General features: G+C 42.8%; 1 protein-coding gene across 3 annotated transcripts in view; it reads right to left on the bottom strand.

Moving 5' to 3' along the window:
• Nucleotides 1–19,895, bottom strand: part of bnc2 (basonuclin zinc finger protein 2) — a 164,339-nt gene that overhangs the window by 32,572 nt on the left and 111,872 nt on the right. For all 3 annotated transcript variants that reach the window (XM_087179824.1, XM_023428211.2, XM_023428212.2), the window contains 2 exons: nt 12,317–12,419; nt 10,163–10,398 (listed from right to left, as the gene is read on the bottom strand). In XM_087179824.1, the coding sequence (XP_087035950.1) occupies nt 10,163–10,398; nt 12,317–12,419 (339 nt within the window). The remainder of the gene's footprint in view (nt 1–10,162; nt 10,399–12,316; nt 12,420–19,895) is intronic.

The following is a 19,895-nucleotide window of genomic DNA, read 5'->3' as shown; positions in this document are numbered from 1 at the left end:
GTGGGGGGTGGGAGTAGTCATCACCTCCTCCTCACACCTGCATGACAGGTCATCCTGCTTAATAAAAGCACTCATGCACAACACGCCAGAGAGAGAAAGAGAGAGAGGAGAGTGAGAGTGGGGAGAGAGAAGAGGGAGCTTGTTTCAAAATCCCCCCCAAAATGCCTGTTGAAAATATAGATTCACTTTAAAAGTCTAAACTGAGAAGCTCCAGCAACCGTCCCACATTATTTTGTATTCTGTGGTGAGTTCCACAGGTGTCTCAGCACTGGTGTCGGTTCACGATGGGGTCAGTGGACCTTTTAACCACCACCACACAACATGGAGGGTACAGTGCAGGCTGTGTCCTTCTGCCAATGACACCACAGCATCACGTAGAAACGCAGGAAGTCAAACACAGCTGGAGACATTGGTGAAAAACGAGACGCTGATAGACACAACCACAGCAGTCACCAGTGTGTGGTTCACCAGAGTGCGCGCACGTATGTGTGTGTGTGTGTGTGTGTGTGTGTGTGTGTGTGTGTGTGTGTGTGTGTCTATGTGCATGTGTGTGTGAGGTCCTTCGGTGTGTGTCACGCTCCTCTCCCTCCACCAGTCTGCCTAGCTCATTTCCTCCACAGGCTGCCTCCCCGCTACTTTATGAGTGAGAGCTTCTACAGCTCTCACCTCAGGATACACTTCAGTGTCTAAATGTTTCCATTTGTGGGGGAAGTGACACACATTCACTCACACCGCAGGGCACCTACCCATAACTAACCATCTTGCATACAAACAGCAGTGAATCATGAAAGTGATTGGTTAAAATTCTCACTCTTGGTATCTGTATGGGTGGGTGTATTTTTTTTTATTTTTTGAGCCTGTGTAGGGCTGTGTGAGTGTGTGTGCACATGTTGGGTTTCTCAAGTGGTATTTAGAGTGTATGTATACTTTCAACAGCTATATTAAGCATCAGTCGTAATGTGGGGGAGCAGTTCAGGACATTTGTGTACTGGATCTGCTATTACTGTGCATTATCTGCATTAGATTTCTACTTGTTGTGGGAGAATTGTCTTAGTATTCTTCTTGTTCGAAACTATTTATTTTTCTATCTACACGTACTGACCCCCAGAGAGCGCCTGCAGTCCCAAATCACAGCTTATACTACGCTAGTGATTTCCACCACACTCCAAAACAATTCAGTGTGACAATCAATGCGAGACTAGAATCTCTTGTGCGGATCGATACAGTGGGATGCTGCTAGACAAACCAGCGCTACGCGAGATCAACACCTTCCCACACTGTCATTAGTGTCGCTGACCTTGAAGTAAAATTCAATTTCCCTCTGCAACAACAAACCCCCATAGCCCCCTGAAAAGCCACTTCAGAATTCAGAAGCCATTTCCTCCTTCCGGCGCAGGCGAGACAGGATATTATAACTTATGAAAAAGGATATATGAAGCCAGGGTTGCCGACAGATAGAGAGGGATTCTGTTTGAGGAGGTAATTATAACACGGCCCTCTTTGAAAAAGTAAAGAGGGCAGAGCCTGGCTGAGGTAAATAAAAATTCCTGATAAGCACGCTGGCAGATTCCCCATTTCAATTAGGGTGTGCAGCTGACTATGAGAGCATCTCCAGCCACACCGGGGCGGCAGCGAGGACTTGTTGAGGGAGGGGAGGGCGGGGGAGGCATGGACACTGGGTAAAAAGAGAAAGGCAAATGCGCAGCGAGAGAACCAGAGATCCCTTCACACTGATCAGTATGGCGCATATCACATTGAGCAGGCGAGGAGGAGGGAGGAACAGGGTGTTCAGAGGGGATGAGGAGAAAGCGTGCTTCCCATTAATACAGGCAGAATATTCCTTTTTATTGTAATTATGACATGCCAGTGGAACTTAGAGGGGAGAAGAGAAGCATTGGTGGCCCCTTTTTCTTCACTTGGATTTGGAGATTCTGTGAGGAGGACAGGGATAGCTTCTTTTTTTCAGATATATATTGAAACTGAATAGAAGGGTGGGGGTGTGTGTGTGTGTGTGTGGGCGTGTGCATGTGCATGTGTTGGGGTGTGCTGGAGGCCATGGGAAGAGATGCAGCCAGTGAATCAAACCAGCATCTCAGGCAAAGCTGTAGGATTGGCTACTAGGCTTTGAAGTCAGCCTTATCATGGGGATTTAAGAGGGAAATGGGTAAGAAGGTGGCGCTCATATACTGTGTGTGTGCTGAGGGTAGTTTGATCAAACCCCTACTGGGATCCCATGGGAGGCCCTAGACCTGACCATGTATGTTAAACATATCATTTTCACTTCCCATGTTTGCCCTGCACAGCAGGTTAACTCCCCAATCAGATTTTATTAGAGTGCAACACCCCCTCGCCACACACACACACACACACACACACACACACACACATACATGCACACTCGTCTTGCTCCCATATGCTTTGGCATGGAATATTCATGATCTTTAAATATGACCATATATTGGGTCACCCACCCCAAGTTAAAATAACATTTTGAAATATACATGTGGCCACCAAGCATGTAATGGATGCATTAAAGGGATTTCCAAACGCGGTGTAATTGCTTAAATGTCTCTTGAGAAGAATTGCAGCGTGTATTGGCTTTTTTTTTTTTTTTTTTTCTTAGCACATTATGTGATATAGCGTCCATGATCCTAGGCCACAGTGCATGAACTGCTACTACAGGCCTGCTCTGATGATGTAATGTTTAAGTCAAAAAATATGTTTTTAAATCAGTGAACAACTCCTTTGATATAAGGGTTAGGAAATGATCCTTCCTTTTCTTTTTCACTGTATATTGTGTGCATATGTGTGTGTGTGTGTGGGGTGTGTGTGTGTGCAGTTAGTAAAAAAAAAAAGCAGTTCATATTAAACATTTATGAGGCTGCTAGAAAAGGGTTAAACCACAACAAGTGTGTGATTTGATTATCGTTGAGAAGGGGAGAAAGAGGAGAGCACATCACAGTGTTGAATGTTGTTGCTGTAGCAATGGTCTGACTTTCCAAGCAAAAAATAAAAAGATAAATAACACAACCCAGCACGGTACTGTAGTTCATAACAGCTAAGACCTGAGCACACACGCAGAGAAAACATCCTTAAGAGGTGACAGAGGAGACGGCGATGGAGGTATTATATTAGACCCTAAATATATGAGGGAGTTATTAATGACATCAAAGATTGCGTAAAAAAATGACAAAGGACAGTATGTGTAAAAGATGTGAGTGCATGACACACAAACACAAGGGTATGATCATGTACTGGCAGTTACAGCACAAGTTTTTGTCTTATCGCTGCAGTCCTGATATTACACCGTGAAAACTATCTGACAAGAAAGGATCAGAAGCCAAACTTCACCTCAAGCCTCTGTGAAGCCAAATAAATAGAGAAAATAGAGAGAAAAACAAATGTACCTCTGCTCATTAAAGGGAGAGCATGTATTCAGTAAACCTAAAACCACTGTCCAGCTCATGGAGCTAAGAAGAAAGACAAAGATGAACCCAAAAAATATCATTCAACATATATATATAGTATTTTTTTTTCTTCTCAATCTCCACTTGATGTTCCAAGGTATTACAAGTGTGTAAAATCAAACACACAACCTGCTATAATATCAATACATACAAGTATTTTTTTTTCCTCAATTTTTGAATTTGCAGCAGCTTGTGAGGCCTTGTCAATTCTATGGCAAAATTCAGACTACCGTCCAAATCCAATATAAGGGGAATTATTTCCCAAATTCCAGCATACAATGTAACCTGCTCATAACCTTGCTTCTCCAGCTTGAATTCATTTGAGGCTCGGGTTCAGGATTCAAAAGCGAGGGACTGAGGATTTGGCATGGGCAGAACTTGTGTAAGGAGCTGGCTGTGAGCTTTGCAAGCTGTGAGAAAAGTGACAGTGAAGACATTTGCACCCTCTGCAAAAAAAATATTGATTTTTAGATTGTTTATGTGATAATATAATGCATGCTGGATTCAATAGTTCTTGTCGTTAAAGCAGTGTTTTCTTTAATATACAGTTATGTTATCAAAAATTAAGGTTTTAATGCCTTGCTGATAATGCCGTTCTACCTTTCTCTGACTGATCCTCTAATCTGAAATCACATCCTTTTATCTCCAGCTTACTTAGAAGTGAGCGATTGAGAATAAGAAGGGAGAAGACACCCTTAAGAGCACTAGGGAGGACAAGTGTGTGTATGTGTGTGCAGAGGGAGGGGGAGGGGGTAAGAATCACCTTGATTCAGTACACCGGCCCTCTTTGATGTGCTTGGAGCCCAGCACGGCCAGCACAGAGCCAACCATAAGCCTTCCAGCAAAAGTCGAGCCTGACCTCCCCACCAAATCATAACCATATGAACGTAAGAATTTCCACCTTGGGAGAATGCTTTCTCCCCCGTCCATCTCCCAGGGTGAGGCATTAAGTAGTGATAACAGAAAACAGGTTCTGAGAGACGGGAGGCACTGGAAGGTGATGGAGGGTGGAGAGGAGGAGAGGAGGACAGGAGGAAAATAGAGGTTACAAGTGTGCCGTATGGAGGAGATTGGAGAAGGGGATTGTGTCCAAAAAATGTTGTTGCACGGAGCCTGACTACCTAAAATGGAAGTTTCTCAGGCGAGGATCAAGAGATATGGTGACCTTCACAGTTGACAGAGTGAGAGACAGAAAACGGAGAAAGGGAGTGCAGTGAGGGAGAGAGAAGGAAAAAAGACGATAGACGTTTTGAAATGTGACTCTAACTCAATAAATACCTTTCTAAACCACTATAGAGAAGCCGAGTGGTACCTTGACTAAGGCCTCAGGACCCACCTGCAACTGGAAATGGTTTCCTGTCTTACACAAACACTGTTGCACCCCTAATCCATGTAATTACATCTCATATTCCACATGTGTAAGTACACATGTACAACATTACAGTCACTAGTCTTTTTTTTTTTAATAAGAGCACATCCCCCCTGCGGCCCTTCAACACTACCTCCAACATTCATACTCATTAGATAAAAAATATATTTACCAAATAAGTAGATATATAATAAAATATATACAGAGAACATTTTCCTCTGACACACTCATGCCCATGCAACTGCCACTGAAACAAAGCCCCATGTTGGAGGGCCGTTTTGGGGTAGACGAGTGTGATTTTGTGGCTGCGTGTGTGCCTGATAGTTTGAATAAGAATTCCTCCGAGTGTGTGTGCAATTAGGGTTAAGACTGTTTGTGTGTGTACGGTATGTGTGTGTATGTGTGTGTGTGTGTGTGGTTGCGTGGCGGTGGTGGGGGTTGTTAGCGGTTCCATCTGGGTCTTCTGGAAGCCGTGTGGAGTCAGGAAAACCACATCTCATAAAAGCGGAGGCAGCCCAATGTTCTACAAGGACAGAACATTACTGAGAATGTCGCTTAGGAAAACCCTGGGCTTTGGCCCATATGTTGGCTGCAAAGGCTGTATCTCGCTCCCCCTCTCCATCTCTTTCCACTCGTTCTCTCTCTCCCTCTACTTATTTTTCACTTGGTAAGGGATAAGAAGGAGGAAGACAAAATAGACAGTGTGGAGTGTGGGAGACAGAGGCTGAGACAGAGAAGCCAGTACTGATAGCAATTCCATCTGTCGGTATCGAACAGAGGAGTGAGCGGTGACAGGCTGTGGGATGGGGGGGATTGGGGGGGGGGGCATCTGGTGCACATTGGCCGTGGGTCTGTCTGGAAACAACCATGGGAGAGGAAAGGAGAGAGGGATGAGTAGAAAGAGGGAGAAAAGGATGAAGGGCTGAGGAGCGGAGAAGGTAAAAAGTCCTGCCAAAGTGAAGGGCAAAGAATTCTGGCAACGAATAAATGTGTCTGTATTGTTCACATATTGACTTGGATTGAACTTGAAGTCAGGGGGATAGGGGAGAAATAGAGAGATATAAAGCAGTGTGAAGGGCAAAATATTACACCCAGAGACACACACATAACTTTCAGTCATCAGGTGAAAACCTTGCTTAGATTTGCTCTGCAAAAAGTTGAGTATTTCTCTGACTTGGGCTTTTACACAGTTATGATAATGTTGAAATGAAGTAGCAAGGCAGGTTACTTTGTTCATGAAATGTTTACAGTTAATATTACTATATGTCAGTAGCAAAATGCTACTTGGTATCTATTGTTTTTAGTTTTATCTTCTTCATCTGTACTCATATGTATGCATGTCTGCCAGCATCTAAGATAATTGCAAATTTACAGTTAAATATTAATGATAATTTCATACATCTCAACACATCTGTTAACTAACTTATTGTGAGCTGTGACAAAAGAGTCAACAGAGTTAAAAAAAAAAAAAAAAAAAGAGCAGCAGATCTTAAACCACCTTCTCCTAAAGTTGGCAGAAATTTCTGTGCGAGTTTTCAGGAGAATCTCCGTATGGAATATTGTAGTGGTAAGGCGCATTGCAAAGGTCATGAAATAACTTTTAAACTAACACTCTTGTACGTGTGATGACAGTTAGTTATTCTCTTCTGGCTCGTCTTTAACTTCAAGAACGTATTTACTGAGAACTTAAAAACATCCAGACTTTTTGTGTGTGTGTGTGTGTGTGTGTGTGGATGTTGCGTTCACACCAGCATATCAGCCGGTATTATGAATACATTTGTATATGAATATTGTAGTGAGTTACTGTGCAGGTTTGGTACTATAGAGAACTGTTTGTGAACTGAAGGTCAAGCTGCAAGGTTTATAGATGAATGAAACAAGAGAGAGAGAGAGAGAGAGAAAGACAATCACTCATTTTAATGGTTATTGATGTCATGTATTATTCCTCCCCTTTACAAATCAAAATTCCAACCACATGATAAGCCACTGAGCTTTTAATAACATCGATTAATTTCTTCAGTTTAAGGAGCCTATTACGAAGGTAAATTGCAGAGAGTACGCATATTTAGTCACACCTCTATGATGTATTTACCTTTGGTATGCAATGGATGGCAGAGAGGACACAGGGGTGGTAAAGTTTATCCCAGGTGTTGATACAGATTTATTTCTTTGTAAATCTGACCTAAAAAAGCTACGATGACATCGCAGTGGCATCGCTTTACTGTAGAGAACGTGAGTCCATTCTGCAGGCGTAGTCTAACCTTGATTACAGAGGTTAAAGTAATGATAGCTAACCTAAATGTATGATGCTAATGTAAAGTCGTGAACGTAAGCGAGGCTGTGATACAACGCTGAGGCCTCTGATATGAATGAACAACACACGAGTGGCAGTTCACGGCTATTCTTGCACATCAGTGTATACGTGAGGTATGTAGGTGTTTGGCTCACTTCTGAGGAAGAGCAGGTGAGCACCGTGAGAGGTCTCTGAAATATCCTCACGGGGAGAGAGCCAAACCAGATGAGTCTTGGTGAAGCTCTAATCCAGGACAGTGCACGTGGAGGCGGCACATAAAGACACACACACACACTAAGTCTTTACAGCTTCGAAATTACAGAGAACACAACTAAGGACAAAGTTGGTGTGTTTGCCCAGGTGCATGGCTGTGTGCGCAAGTGTGAGCTCTGTGAATGAGATCACAAGAACATAAATGAGGATAAGAAGGAGGCGGAGGAGTGATTAAGGGTGACCAGGACTACAGGTCTGTGGGTGCCACACTGCAACATCCGTATTAACGTCATTAGATAACCACAGTACGAATAGAAAGGCATTGTCATTTTGAGGCGCGTCACAAAGAGATAGAGGGTGTGTCGTCTGATAAGGGAAGGCAGACTATTGAAGCCGAGCTGTGTCTGTGTTTTCAGGGGTCTTCTCGATGTGTTTGGTCGAATATAAGTGTGTGTTTTCCTTCCTCCTGCACTGCATACATTCAGCGGTCAGGCATCAGAGGAGCTGCAGGTATACTCTGTCAGCTCAGTGTCCTGAGCTCTCTGACGCATCACTGACACCCATACACACTGACACCCAGCTCGCACCATGCACCAAACACACAGATGAATTTTTCTCTCAATGGAAACTATTCCTTGAGAAAAAAAAAATGAGATGGGTAAACCGATATCAGAGAAACAAAGGGAGCCACATGTGTTCAAGTACATGCCGAGCTAACCAAAACCTTCAAAGAAAATGTAAGGCTTCATTAGAACATAATTCAGAAATAGTGGATTTATTTGCTGGATAATTATGGCGATTTATAAAATATCTCATTAAAATAGAAATTAACAATGATTACTCCTGTGGCCTAAACACTTTTATTCAAATCCTAAATCAGTACAAGCAAGCACTTGAAAGCCTGGCTGCCAGGATTACGGTAAAGTAATTTATCATCAAATAACGTCCCCTGACATCAATATCAAAAAGACAACTTATTATCTATCGTTTGCAATACTGTTCTCCTCATTTTATCTCTCATTTAGCACAGCATAGTAGTGGGGAACACACCCCTGACACAAAGCGTTGCCCGGAGGCTCGGGGAAGATGATTGAATTTCATAGCTACTTACAGGCTAATAGGGCCGTACAATGACTACTTACTGTCCTTAAGTGACTGGCTGCTTCTCCACGGCCGCGGCCCCTTTGAAGCCCTTCTGAGGAGATCTAGAGGATTTAGCCAGTAGCGTGACATGAGGCTGAGCGGTTGAGCAATGGTGCTCCCAACAGCTGACTATTAGAACCAGCTGATAAAAACACAGTGGCTACGACTATGGGAACCACAGTGCTCCAATGGTTACTTAATACAAAGCTTTCTCACACTGCACATTTGGAGCGTTTAGTTAGGTTTCTCTGGAAAAAATCCAAAGGTTGAAACATAAAAATGTTTTTTTTCTCTTTTCTTTTCTTTTGTTTTTTTTTTATTTTATTTTTTGTAGCTGAAACAGCTGGGCATAGACAGTAAAATTAAACTGCAACAATTTTGATAATCGATTAATCGTTTCAGTTGCTGAATCAAGCGGAAATAGAAAATGTTCTTTGCATTCAGCTTCTCAAATGTGAAGATTTGCTGCTTGTCTGTTCATCTGTTTCATATTGTTTTAAAGTAAATGTCTTGAAGCCCTAATGCTTTTTATTTTGTCTTAATAAGAAAAATTAAGAAAATATTTTTCATGTAAGAACATATAACTAATTATATTAATATTACTAGATTATAATACAGTCTTCTCCAGTTCTTATATTATATTATATTATTTATTTAGTACATTTTCAGATATATGAAAATTGTTACATATATTTTTACTCCGTCTCGTTTCTAAATTACGCTCAAATTGTAATATACAATATACTCATAGATCCATATAACTGCTGGGCTGATATTGATTTGTGTGTGTGTGTGTGTGTGTGTGTGTGTGTGTGTGTGTGTGTGTGTTCTGTCTCAGATAAGGGACTGGATCTGCGAGCGCTTTACTCACAGAAGCTGTTTCCACATACAAACCACCCTCTCCTCACCATGCTGTTCCACTTACACTCTTGGAACACTAAACTATATACGCATACAGATAAGCACACACACACACACACACACACACACACACACACACACACACACACACACACGCACACTCTCATATACACACAAACACACACACACACAGCTAACCACATGCACATGTTCACTCGCTCTTAACTAATTCATTCAGGAACACTTTGGTTTGGGTTTCAACACCAAAACCTCCGTACCTTTGATTGAGAAATGTGTCTGACTGCAATTATATGGGAGGGAGGGAGGAGGAATGGATGGAGAGAGGAAACGCACTACAGTGGTTTTATAGTTTGCTGGTGTGACATTTTTCTCCACTTTTTTATTCCTTTCCTTTTTCCAGCAGAGGGGCATAGTGTTGACAGGGCAGGAAAAGGAGGCAGACTGAAGTAAAAGTAACAGCAGGGAAAATGTGAGGAAAATGGATGGGCAATGGGACTGAAGTGGCCTAGATTGTCACTATTGTGGTTTTGATCAATACCTCTCAAAATAGCTGCAATGCCAAAGAAATTTGTAGATACACTTAGTGAGAAAGTAATGGTAGTGATCACTGTGGACTCGCTTCCCGCTTTCAGAAATCACAGAAAATTGCAGGCAAATATAAAAGCACGTGTAGGGTATGCAATGGTGTGTAAGCAAAGAGCAAGTACTTCTTATATTCCGTGTTGACTTTTTACACTAAACCCATATGATGCTTTACATGTGTTCGTCGCTGTAGCACGGATGTTGGTCACTGACCTGCAGTATGTAGCCCCTGACGTAGTCTCGGAGGGTCCAGCCCAGGCCGTGTAGGATGTGCAGCACCTCTTCCTGCTTGAGCACGGAGAAGAGGCGGTCCAGAAGGATCTTGAGCCTGACAGGTACGGCCTGGGTGCCGTACAGCATCAGACTGCTGATGTCGAACACCACATTGGACTGCACGATCTCCACCTGGGTCGGGTGGTAGAGGTGCTGGGTGCTGAGCTTGTCCAGAGCTGCGTGAATGAGCGGGTGACAAAGGGCAAAAAGAAAAGAAAATGCAGACACACAGACACACACAGAGAGACACACACACACACACACATAGAAAGGCACGGTTAATGACTATCAAGTTTCTCTCTCATCTCAGATCTTCCTCAGGAGGTTACTGCACAGTCAGCACGAGCTGATAATAACATATCTATCAGATAAATGCAATGGCATTAATGTAATTATCCGCCATTCTTTCCATTTAATCTAATCTTGCTCTTTCGCATTACGCTGCTCTTGCATCTCGTTCTTTTATTTGCCTGCTCTGTATCTATCCCCCCTTTAACCTGCATTACATCCTCTTTTGTATCTAACCTTAATTATTCCCATTTGTCACCACACCTGCTTTTCTTATTGCTTTAATTTACATCTGATTTATTTGTACCTAATCAAGAACGCGCTTAAATGGTTTATACACCAAGAAGGCAAGAAGAGTGAAGGTTTGGGTTCTGCTATTTATGATATCACTATTTCCTTTACTGTGTTGACCCACATTTATAATCAGTCTAGAAAGAATAAGAAATTGGTTCCCATGTTTTTTATAATGGTGGTTGTAATGTAAAACAAAATGATTGCTGGATTAACGATGACTACTTTATCGATACTTTTTTAACAAATGTTTAATTTGTATTGAGTAGTGTGTTTTTTCGGAGACTATTAACTGTAAATAAAAACACACTTTGATGAAATCATTTTAACCCACAAATCACGAAGAAGAGGTGGGAGTGCTTTTTTGGCCCTGAGTTATGTCTGCAGGTCTTTCTCTCAGGAGCCACAACAAACTCCAGAAATAAGATGAAGTAACCTGTGTGTTGCCTGAGGGGTGAAAAAAAAGCCGAACACCCGTTGCTGCTCATAAAGCTTAATTGTGAGCGCAAGGTGGGTTTTGTTATTGCCCTCTCTAACACGGCCTCAGTCACCTCTTTCTCCTCTCTGGCTGTCTGGGCGACACCTGGTCGACTCTCTCTCTCACTCTCTCTCTCCCCCTCCTTGCCTCAATCCCATTCTCCTCCCTTACCTCATACCTCTCTCCCCCCCCCCTCTCCCTCCCCTCTTCCCCTGCCTGTCTGGGTGACACCTGGTTGGGTCTCTCTCTGATCCTGGGACGGCTTTTTCCTGCTGACGAGGGCTTTGCCTGACAACACAGCGCAGCCAGACACGAACATAATAAAAAATGAAGAACTACTTGTCAGAGTCCCTGCCAATGCCGACATGAAATGAAAAGTGGGGGAGAGGAGAGATGGGCGCCTGACAGTTCAGAGGGAGAGATTAAAAAATAGTCAATGGGGTCCTGTGCGATCCGCTGAAGGGCCCATGGCCCGCTCTTGTGCGGACGCAAGCCAAACAGGTGTTTTCTTTTATCTTTTTTCCCCTCCTCCTTCTCTTTGTACTTTCTTGCCTCCTCTCCCTTTTTCTTCTACCCGCGTGAAAAACCCATAAGGTGTGGTCTCTTGCTTCTGTATCTGTCTTGTGGTCGTGCTCTTTTTTTTCTTTTTTTTTTTGATCTAAGGTGCAAAAACAAGACTTTGAAAGCAGTTGAAAAATACAGAAGCAAACAAAAATAGCAAAGTTACTTCTACTGTTGAAAATGAGTGAAAACATTTGGGTTTCAGTACAATCACAACCACAGGCAGAGAGAATCTGGATTCTGCAGCAAATAAAAAACAGTGCAAAACACATTTTTTGAGAGATGTGTGAGATGCATTCATGCTGCTGTATCTGTGTTAATTTTCTATACACAGTAGAAAGTCCAGATATGTAGGTCAGGACCTCCCTTCTCTTCACAGCAAGAAGAAGCAGTTTTATGAGGGTCAGATACAAAGTTCATATGAATTTATACAATATTTAAATACGCCCATCATCCTAACAATAAAATGTCCTTACCGTGAGCCACCCAGCCATGTTTGCACTGGTCACATGTTCGTAAGTGAATCTTGCCCGGCTGGAAACACTCACATGTGCAGTTCACCAGTGTGCAGCGAATGGCCTGTAGAAACACAGAGCAGAGAAAGAGAGAAATCCACATCAGTCACAGCTCCAGTACGAAGGAGAGATAATGGGTGCGAACTAAAGAGCAGTTATCAGTTTAGCAGTCATAAATATAAGGAAGAAGCAGTCGGTGCAGTGTGGATGAGACTGTTCTGCAATAGTCTGCGCAATAGTTTCCTTAACAAGTATTTTGTGGTTAGAAATGTGACGACAATGTAATACAAAACATATCCACAGTTGCAGCCAGTGCCACAAAGAATAATTCTCAGCCCACAAATTTCCCATCTACTATTTCATTCCAGTGTGTGAACCGGCCTCTCCATACTGTCATTTCCCAGAGTTCACTTGAACCGACAAAAGGACTTCCCCTCCTGAAAACATAGAAATGTAACTTGTTTTGACTGAGGCTCCATTACTCAACACTAGAGCTGCACTTAGTCTGACCCCGGAAAGCTTTTAGTAGTGAGAGGTTAAGTGTCCAGACTTGACGAGGGCAACTCAGTACAGCACAATGCATGGCCGTGCTGTGGCTCACGCCTAGATAAAGGGCCGTTAAAAACCAAAAAGATTCAGGTACAGTTTGCCGGGTGGTCATTTGATCCTCTAAGATATTTCACATTCGTCAAACAATAAAGAGACTGTACAGCACGGAGACAATGTGTGATGAACACAGAAATCCACACAAATGAATACAGCTCCATCATCCAAATGAGTGCAGCAGCTGCAAGCCGTAAATTTCACACGACAGGGAGAAACAAGAAGTCAGAGCAAAAGGAGTGAAAAGAGGAAAAGAAATTAGAAACATGAATCTCAATAGGCACTGGCTGACTTTTGTTTATCAGACATTTTTTAACATTATCAAGATGAATTGATGAATAAAGATAGTAACACTTTTGCAACCCAAACTGCCTAAAGGGAATCTGCAGCTGTAGGAGGACTGCAGAAAAAAAAATTGGAAACCTTTCATTCGTAAAACATAGACTTATCTTTGTTTTTTTAATCAAATTCTGTATGTCCTTAACATAAACATGTAATTTAAGTATGTTTGCTGCTCATGTTAGAATAGAAAAACTACGAGTTAATAACTTGGCATAATAAAACAGCAATTCCACACTATGAGAATAATGTATTTTACATTTGGCACATATGGTGTTGAGTCAGTGCTGAATGACTGAGGGTTTTTCCTATGTGTAAATTCTTTAGGCTGCAAAGAAAAAAAAATCTGTAATCATGAAAATTAGCAAAAAATATTTCAAGAATGCGTGAGGGAGGATATTGGCTGTAGTGTACGAGGTGGCTGCTGTGAGGGGCTGCCTATTTATTTTGACAGGAAAATCCTAATGATCCAGTGCTGAGGAAACTTGTCAGATCAAAAAGTGAAGGCACTATCTATAGAGATAGGGATGAGGGTGTATGTCAGAGAAGGAATGACAAAGTGACTGCTTGTCCCCCAGTTATCAGAGCCCGAGACTTTATGTATTTACAATCTGCACTAAATATGCTATCTCTCATTGTCTCACTGTTGTTCCTACAAGGCAACGGTGTGACAACGAAATGACACAGACATGCTCACAAAGGGTCGTAGGTTGGAGTCCATGTCTGCGCCAGCAACCTATATTTCACAATGTCAAAAACAGCCAATCAGCACTTCCAGATAGAAAAAGGATCAGCAGCACATGAGCTCTTCCTGATGCGTTGCTTTACAGCCGAGGCAGATGAGTATTTCTGCTCTTTACTCACGCGCACGCACCGAACCCGCCACTATTGACCCAAGTGCACATTCTGGCGTTTAAAAGCAGCAAACGACATTACCTAGTCTGTGGATTACACCTATATCCTGTAATTCAGGATATAAAAGTCAGCTCACTCATAATCTACTAAGGGACCATAAAATCTATCAGAACCCACCCCCCGCCGTCTTTCTCGCCCTAAGGTGTTGTAAACCAGATTAGTAACTGGAGGTGTCAAAGTGAACACGGGCTAATCCAAGATTAAACACAAAATTACACCACTTCTAACCATGTCACCTCGCTGTTTGACACCGAATGAGACAGGAGACAGAGATTATTTGACTTTACACCATTTTTAAGCTCTCCAGGTGCGGGCTCGGCAATCCTCGCAGTGCATGGGGATTATATGCCATGTGTCAGTTGGAGTGAACATATGTTATGCGCCGAGCTGACGTTCTTATCCAGAGCAACGTGCGAAAAGTGAGTTGAGTGTTCCTTCCAACAAGGACACTTACGCAGTAGTAGATGTGTCTCTTCATGAACACTCATAGGCCACGGGCGAGGGTCAAACCTGTGACCTTTCAGATGCGGGGATAAACTCAAAAGTCTTCCCTGCTGTCATCGGAAATAGGTCAAAGAATATTTGCATTTAGAAAATATTCTTTGGGGAGTCGTGTAGCGTAGTGGTCTAAGCAGGCGCCCCATGTGTAGAGGCTACAGTCCTCGCTGCAGTTGGCCCCGGTTCGAATCCCGCATTGGACGGCCTTTCGCTGCATGTCATTCCCCCTCTCTGCCTCCCTGTTTCCTTACTCTCTCCACTATACTATCAAATAAAGGAATAAAAAGCCCCAAAAAATATACTTAAAAAAAAAAAAAAAGAAAATATTCTTTTACTGTAAAATCTACAGTGTATTTGAAGGAACGTCTATGTTCATACAGTTGTTCTAGGATGCTGCTCTTCACATTTACATGCAGTTTTCTATGTTGTCACGATTTAGGATACACACAATTTAGCCTAAACTCTTATTTAGAAATTTATGGTTAAGGATTCATCTGTAATATATTCTTCCCCCATTTAATCAATTGTTATTTTCTGTACATATGTAATTTAAAGTAATTCTAAAATGACAAAGAAATCGAATCTCCAGAAAACTGCTTTTGCATTAACTACTTTCTAAAAATCCAATCCCGTTTAGAGCTGGAAAAAATTAGTTTATTCATCTATCCGTCGATCAGCAGCAGTTTTGGTAACTGATTAATTGCCAAATACTTGACTGCTTCTCAAATGTGAATAGTTTCTATTAATTGACTGGTAATATGAGATATTTTGCAATATGAAGACTTGATATGAAGGCTCTGGGAAATGTTTTCGTTAAGAAAGACAGTCATTAATTGCTGCCATAATTCTGTTGCATACTTTTGTCCACTGGTTAGACTGTCACTCCGCCTTAAAGTGTATCTATGTCAGATTTTTTTTACCACACATGATTTTCCTTTTTTGTGTAACTCCTCCTGCATAAAGATTTTGCAAACGATAATTGAGAGTATCCAGATTTAGCACAGTCATGTCACACAACACAACCCTTTTCTAATTACCTCTCTCTTCGGCAGCACTAACAGGAGCAGACGGAAATAAACAAATGGAAATATCAAATGCACCTTTGCTGTTTACGAGCTGGGGTCTGACAGCTGACAAAATAGTTAAGGGGCGTCTAATACGGCAATTAAAGTGTGCCACTGTCTGCGGGGCTGCTGCTGTGACAAGGCGCCCTCTAATCACTGACTTATTACGCTGGCTAGCAGCACCTCTCATATCTGGCCCATTAAGCAGACAGCAGCATTAAGAAGCATTAAAGCAGCAAGCCCCCTCAACTGAGGAGGCACTGACGGGAGAAAAGGGAAGGGAGGGGACGGACTGCGCCTGTTATTTCTCGGGATTAATTTGTGTATTGTTCAACATTCAGTCAGGAGTCTGTAAGAGAAGCGTAACAGAAGAGATGTTTGAGATATGAAAGCATCAAAATTGATCATACACCATAAGATGAAAGATTACAGACTGATTACAGAATTTTTTAAGAGAGGGAGCAGGCGGATGTGTCAGAGATGGTCATCACAAACAAGATCATCAAGGATGTGGATTCGTCTGCGTGTGTGGCTTGACAGAGGAAACAAGAAAGACAAAATCATACTGACTTCTTCTCCAGTTTCTCACGTACTCATAACTCTGTGCTTCTGGACAGTGTGGCTCTGGGTTGCATTTGGCCGTGGTTTAACCTGCGTCTGGCCTGGGCTGGGTCAGGGACAAGCTTGGGCCTGGATCCCACTGCTACACTCGCACATATTTGTCACAGCAGGCCGGGGGAGGAGGCTATGTTATCTGCACCCCGGCCAGATACACATGCATTAGTCACTGTGCTAACGTCTCGCCAGGGTTTCCTCTTTGGCTCACAACTAAAGACGACGACGGTGAGGAAAAGGACAGAGGGGTGTGTTTGAGCAAGTGTGTGTGCGACTTAGTAAATCACTCGAAAAATGAGTAGCTAGGAAGCAAAAGCTGTTAGCAAGTGCGTAAAATCCCACAATGCTGTAGCAATTAGACCCAGACAACAGTCAACACTCCTTTCCAGCTGCTGTGTTGCTTCTCTGGTCAACAACTTAACCTAGCTGCGTTCAGAAAGCATCATTTTCATCCCTTATCTGGCTCAAGTGTGTGTGTCTCACTGCTGGGTTTTGTTTAGCTCGAGGCTTGATGTTTCATGGATGTTTTGCTTGGCTCGCAGTCCCTGTCCCAGCCCAATTGTATAAACACTGACAGTCAGCAATGGCCAGCATCAGACAGGGGAGGACTCTCAATTAAAAGACTGTTAGTGGGACAGATGGACTGAAGAACTGCAGGAAAGGAGAGCTTCAAAACAAGATGGCTTCAGTCTGGACTCCTGTAGTCAGTTCCAAGAGGATTTTAAACAGACTGACTGGGAAACACAGGCCCCAGAATAAATGCTATTATGTAAGTCAGCTCAGCCCAAAACCAAAAGGCATATATAGAGGTTAACAAAGACACTGAATTGGCCTTTACAAGTCCTATGAAACCATAGAATTGATGGTGATCCTAAACTAATATCCTGTACAACTGTATTGCTACCCTGTCATTTTTTTTACGGTTGACGTTGTAACTATATGCCACAGAAAACACCACTAAAACACCACTTGCCTAGTCCCTTTCAGCCTCTCTGTATCCTCTCTAGACAGTGTACAACCGAGAGCCAACCCAGACAGCTGCTGGATGCAGGGTGGGTATTGTTCCTCCTACTTTAATTGAAACCTTTACCATGTTCAACACACAGCCACAGACCACAATTCTTGTTTGGTGAGTTAAGCAAAGCCGAGATTTAAATGAAAACCCTGTGTGTACGTGCGCATCTGTGTGCATGTGTGCGCCTCCTCTTTGCAGCAGCAGCTTCAGATTTAAATTTGTCTCTGCTTAGGGTCACTGTAAAACACTGGGAGCATCTTGTCCTCTCTTCCACCCACAAGATATTATCTCATCCATGAGTTAGCTGCTGAAATGCTGTCAATTTCCTGCCAGAAATGTGCAGCCAACGTGTGTAGGAAAAGAGGCATAGCAGCTTTGCGTGTCATAAAGCAGGCCCTGGCTCCGTCAGATAGATCAGGACTTCACAATGTCCATATTGGAAACAGGTGACAAATAAAACACGCTGAATAAAGAAAGTCTTTGTAGTCAGACACAGCACGCCACAAAATACAAGGGAGCAAATACCTCATGCCAGGGCTAATTTTTGCTTGTTTGATTTTATACATTGGATTTGACTTGAAACAGAGCTTTTCCTGCCTCACAAAGTGGTACAAAATAAACAATGATTAATCACTTGTGCGCTGACTTCAGCTTAAAAACTCTACTACGCTTTACAGGGGGAAACTTTAGTCGACAGAAACGACTAGTGTCTCCCCTCTGAAATCCCCACAGTGCACAGCCCGTCCTCCATGTCAGTTCTGGTTTTGAGCCCAGCGGCTGGCAGTCACAGAGCCAGAGGTCCCTGTCCTTTGTGCAGCTGTGCGTCTGGGCTTTGACACGGGGCAGAGCGACCAGAGCTATGCTAATGGGAACCAAATGGGGCGTGAGTCCCTGGTGGATTACAGAAGGAGAAGAGAAGCATGTGTTTTCATGTATTCATGTGGAGACCTGGGACCCCTCTCTTTTCTTCCTTTCTTTTTTCCCTCCTTCCTTTCTTTAAGTCAAACAAATGGAAGCAGCCATGTCTGTTGTTTGCACGCACTCTCAATTAACGCTCTTTGCGACTTGACAGATTTCAAGAGTTATTGTCAATCAGTTAATGTATCTCAAATTTGATCAAATGTGTACAAAATGGCTATTACAGTGTTTAGATTTAGCCCTTTTTTAAAAGGCGTGTTAGTTATATAGTGTAAACTACTTAGTTTGAATTTGAAAGAGGCCAGATTTGAAAATGACGTTTGGAAATGAAGTGAGCAAGGTAAATAAACATTTAGCAAAGACTAGTGAACAGTGGAGTTCATCTGAACTTCATTGGTCTGTCAACATGTTGTGTCTGTGAAAAACTGAAACATAAGTTTCAGCTGTTTGGCAGTGACTCTCGGTCTTGTTGCACTTTGCTATCACCTGCTTTGATGTAGCAGCGTTGGGTCCTGCTGACCCAAAGACTGAGGGGGTCATATCTTGGTCAAGACTGCAAATGCAGAAATGTCAGATGTGGTGGAGAATATACCCAGCCTGGTTTAAATCTGATCTGATTACTGTTGAGCCCTTTTTGATGCCATCTGTCATATCAAACCTTCTTTCAACCTTTTGTGAATACTTTGACAAAATGCGGTACTGCTGCCTGCTAGTGATGAAATCACAACGTAGTCATCGTCCATGAGAATCACTAATCAGCAACATAAATCTGAGATTCATAACCGGACAATCTAAACAACTGAACTGTGAGCGCTGATATCTATAATCAGTTGTCATTCCAGATGACGTCCAGTTTCAACTTCAACCAGAGGTCCAGTCCTGTCTTTTAGTGTTTGTCAGCTGTCAGATATGACTCATGCGCTGCACTATTTCACATATACACACACAACACCCATGTGATTAGTCCAGAATCAAACACGCACACAACAGAGTAACATTTCTGTTTCCAACATTCCTACTTCTGTGTGGTTCAACACAGTCATAGAAAGTAAATCTCCCCATCATGAGCACCACCCCAAAAATTTCAAATCAGATCAATGACGAAACTTTGAGTCTGACTCACTTGCATGATGAATGGCTGTGCGTGTACTTCAGGACAGTCATGCTTGTTTATGAAGTGGACAGATAAAGGACCCAGCTGGCTTTGATATTGTGAAACAACAGAGAGGGAGAGGGAGCGTAATATCACAATACTGGACCAGAAACACAGCCCCGTGATCCGGCTATCATATGCCATGCTCTCAGTCAGTGCAGCCTATGTAGTGGGAGAGCTGAAGCACACCGTTAACACTGGACTGCACTGTCAGTTCAAATACCTAAGCATCAAGGGAGCAGCAGTTTCTCCCATCTTGTGTGTAGACAGCAGGTCCAGGCAGAGGCCCCCGGTCCAGGGCCCTGGCCCCTCTCAGCTCTCCTCAAAGCATTTCCCCTGCCAGAGATCAAACCATCTGCCCAGTGACAGACCTCTGGGTCCACAGACACAAGGCCAGGTTCAAAGAAGGGGTGCTAGGGC

Source organism: Seriola lalandi, unplaced genomic scaffold (genome assembly GCF_002814215.2).
Source record: "Seriola lalandi dorsalis isolate HSWRI2012SDOR001 ecotype SW California unplaced genomic scaffold, Sedor1 jcf7180002054872, whole genome shotgun sequence".
Classification (NCBI taxonomy): Eukaryota; Metazoa; Chordata; class Actinopteri; order Carangiformes; family Carangidae; genus Seriola; species Seriola lalandi.
Note: the sequence above shows the minus strand (reverse complement) of the source record. Positions and strands in the feature narration are given on the sequence as shown.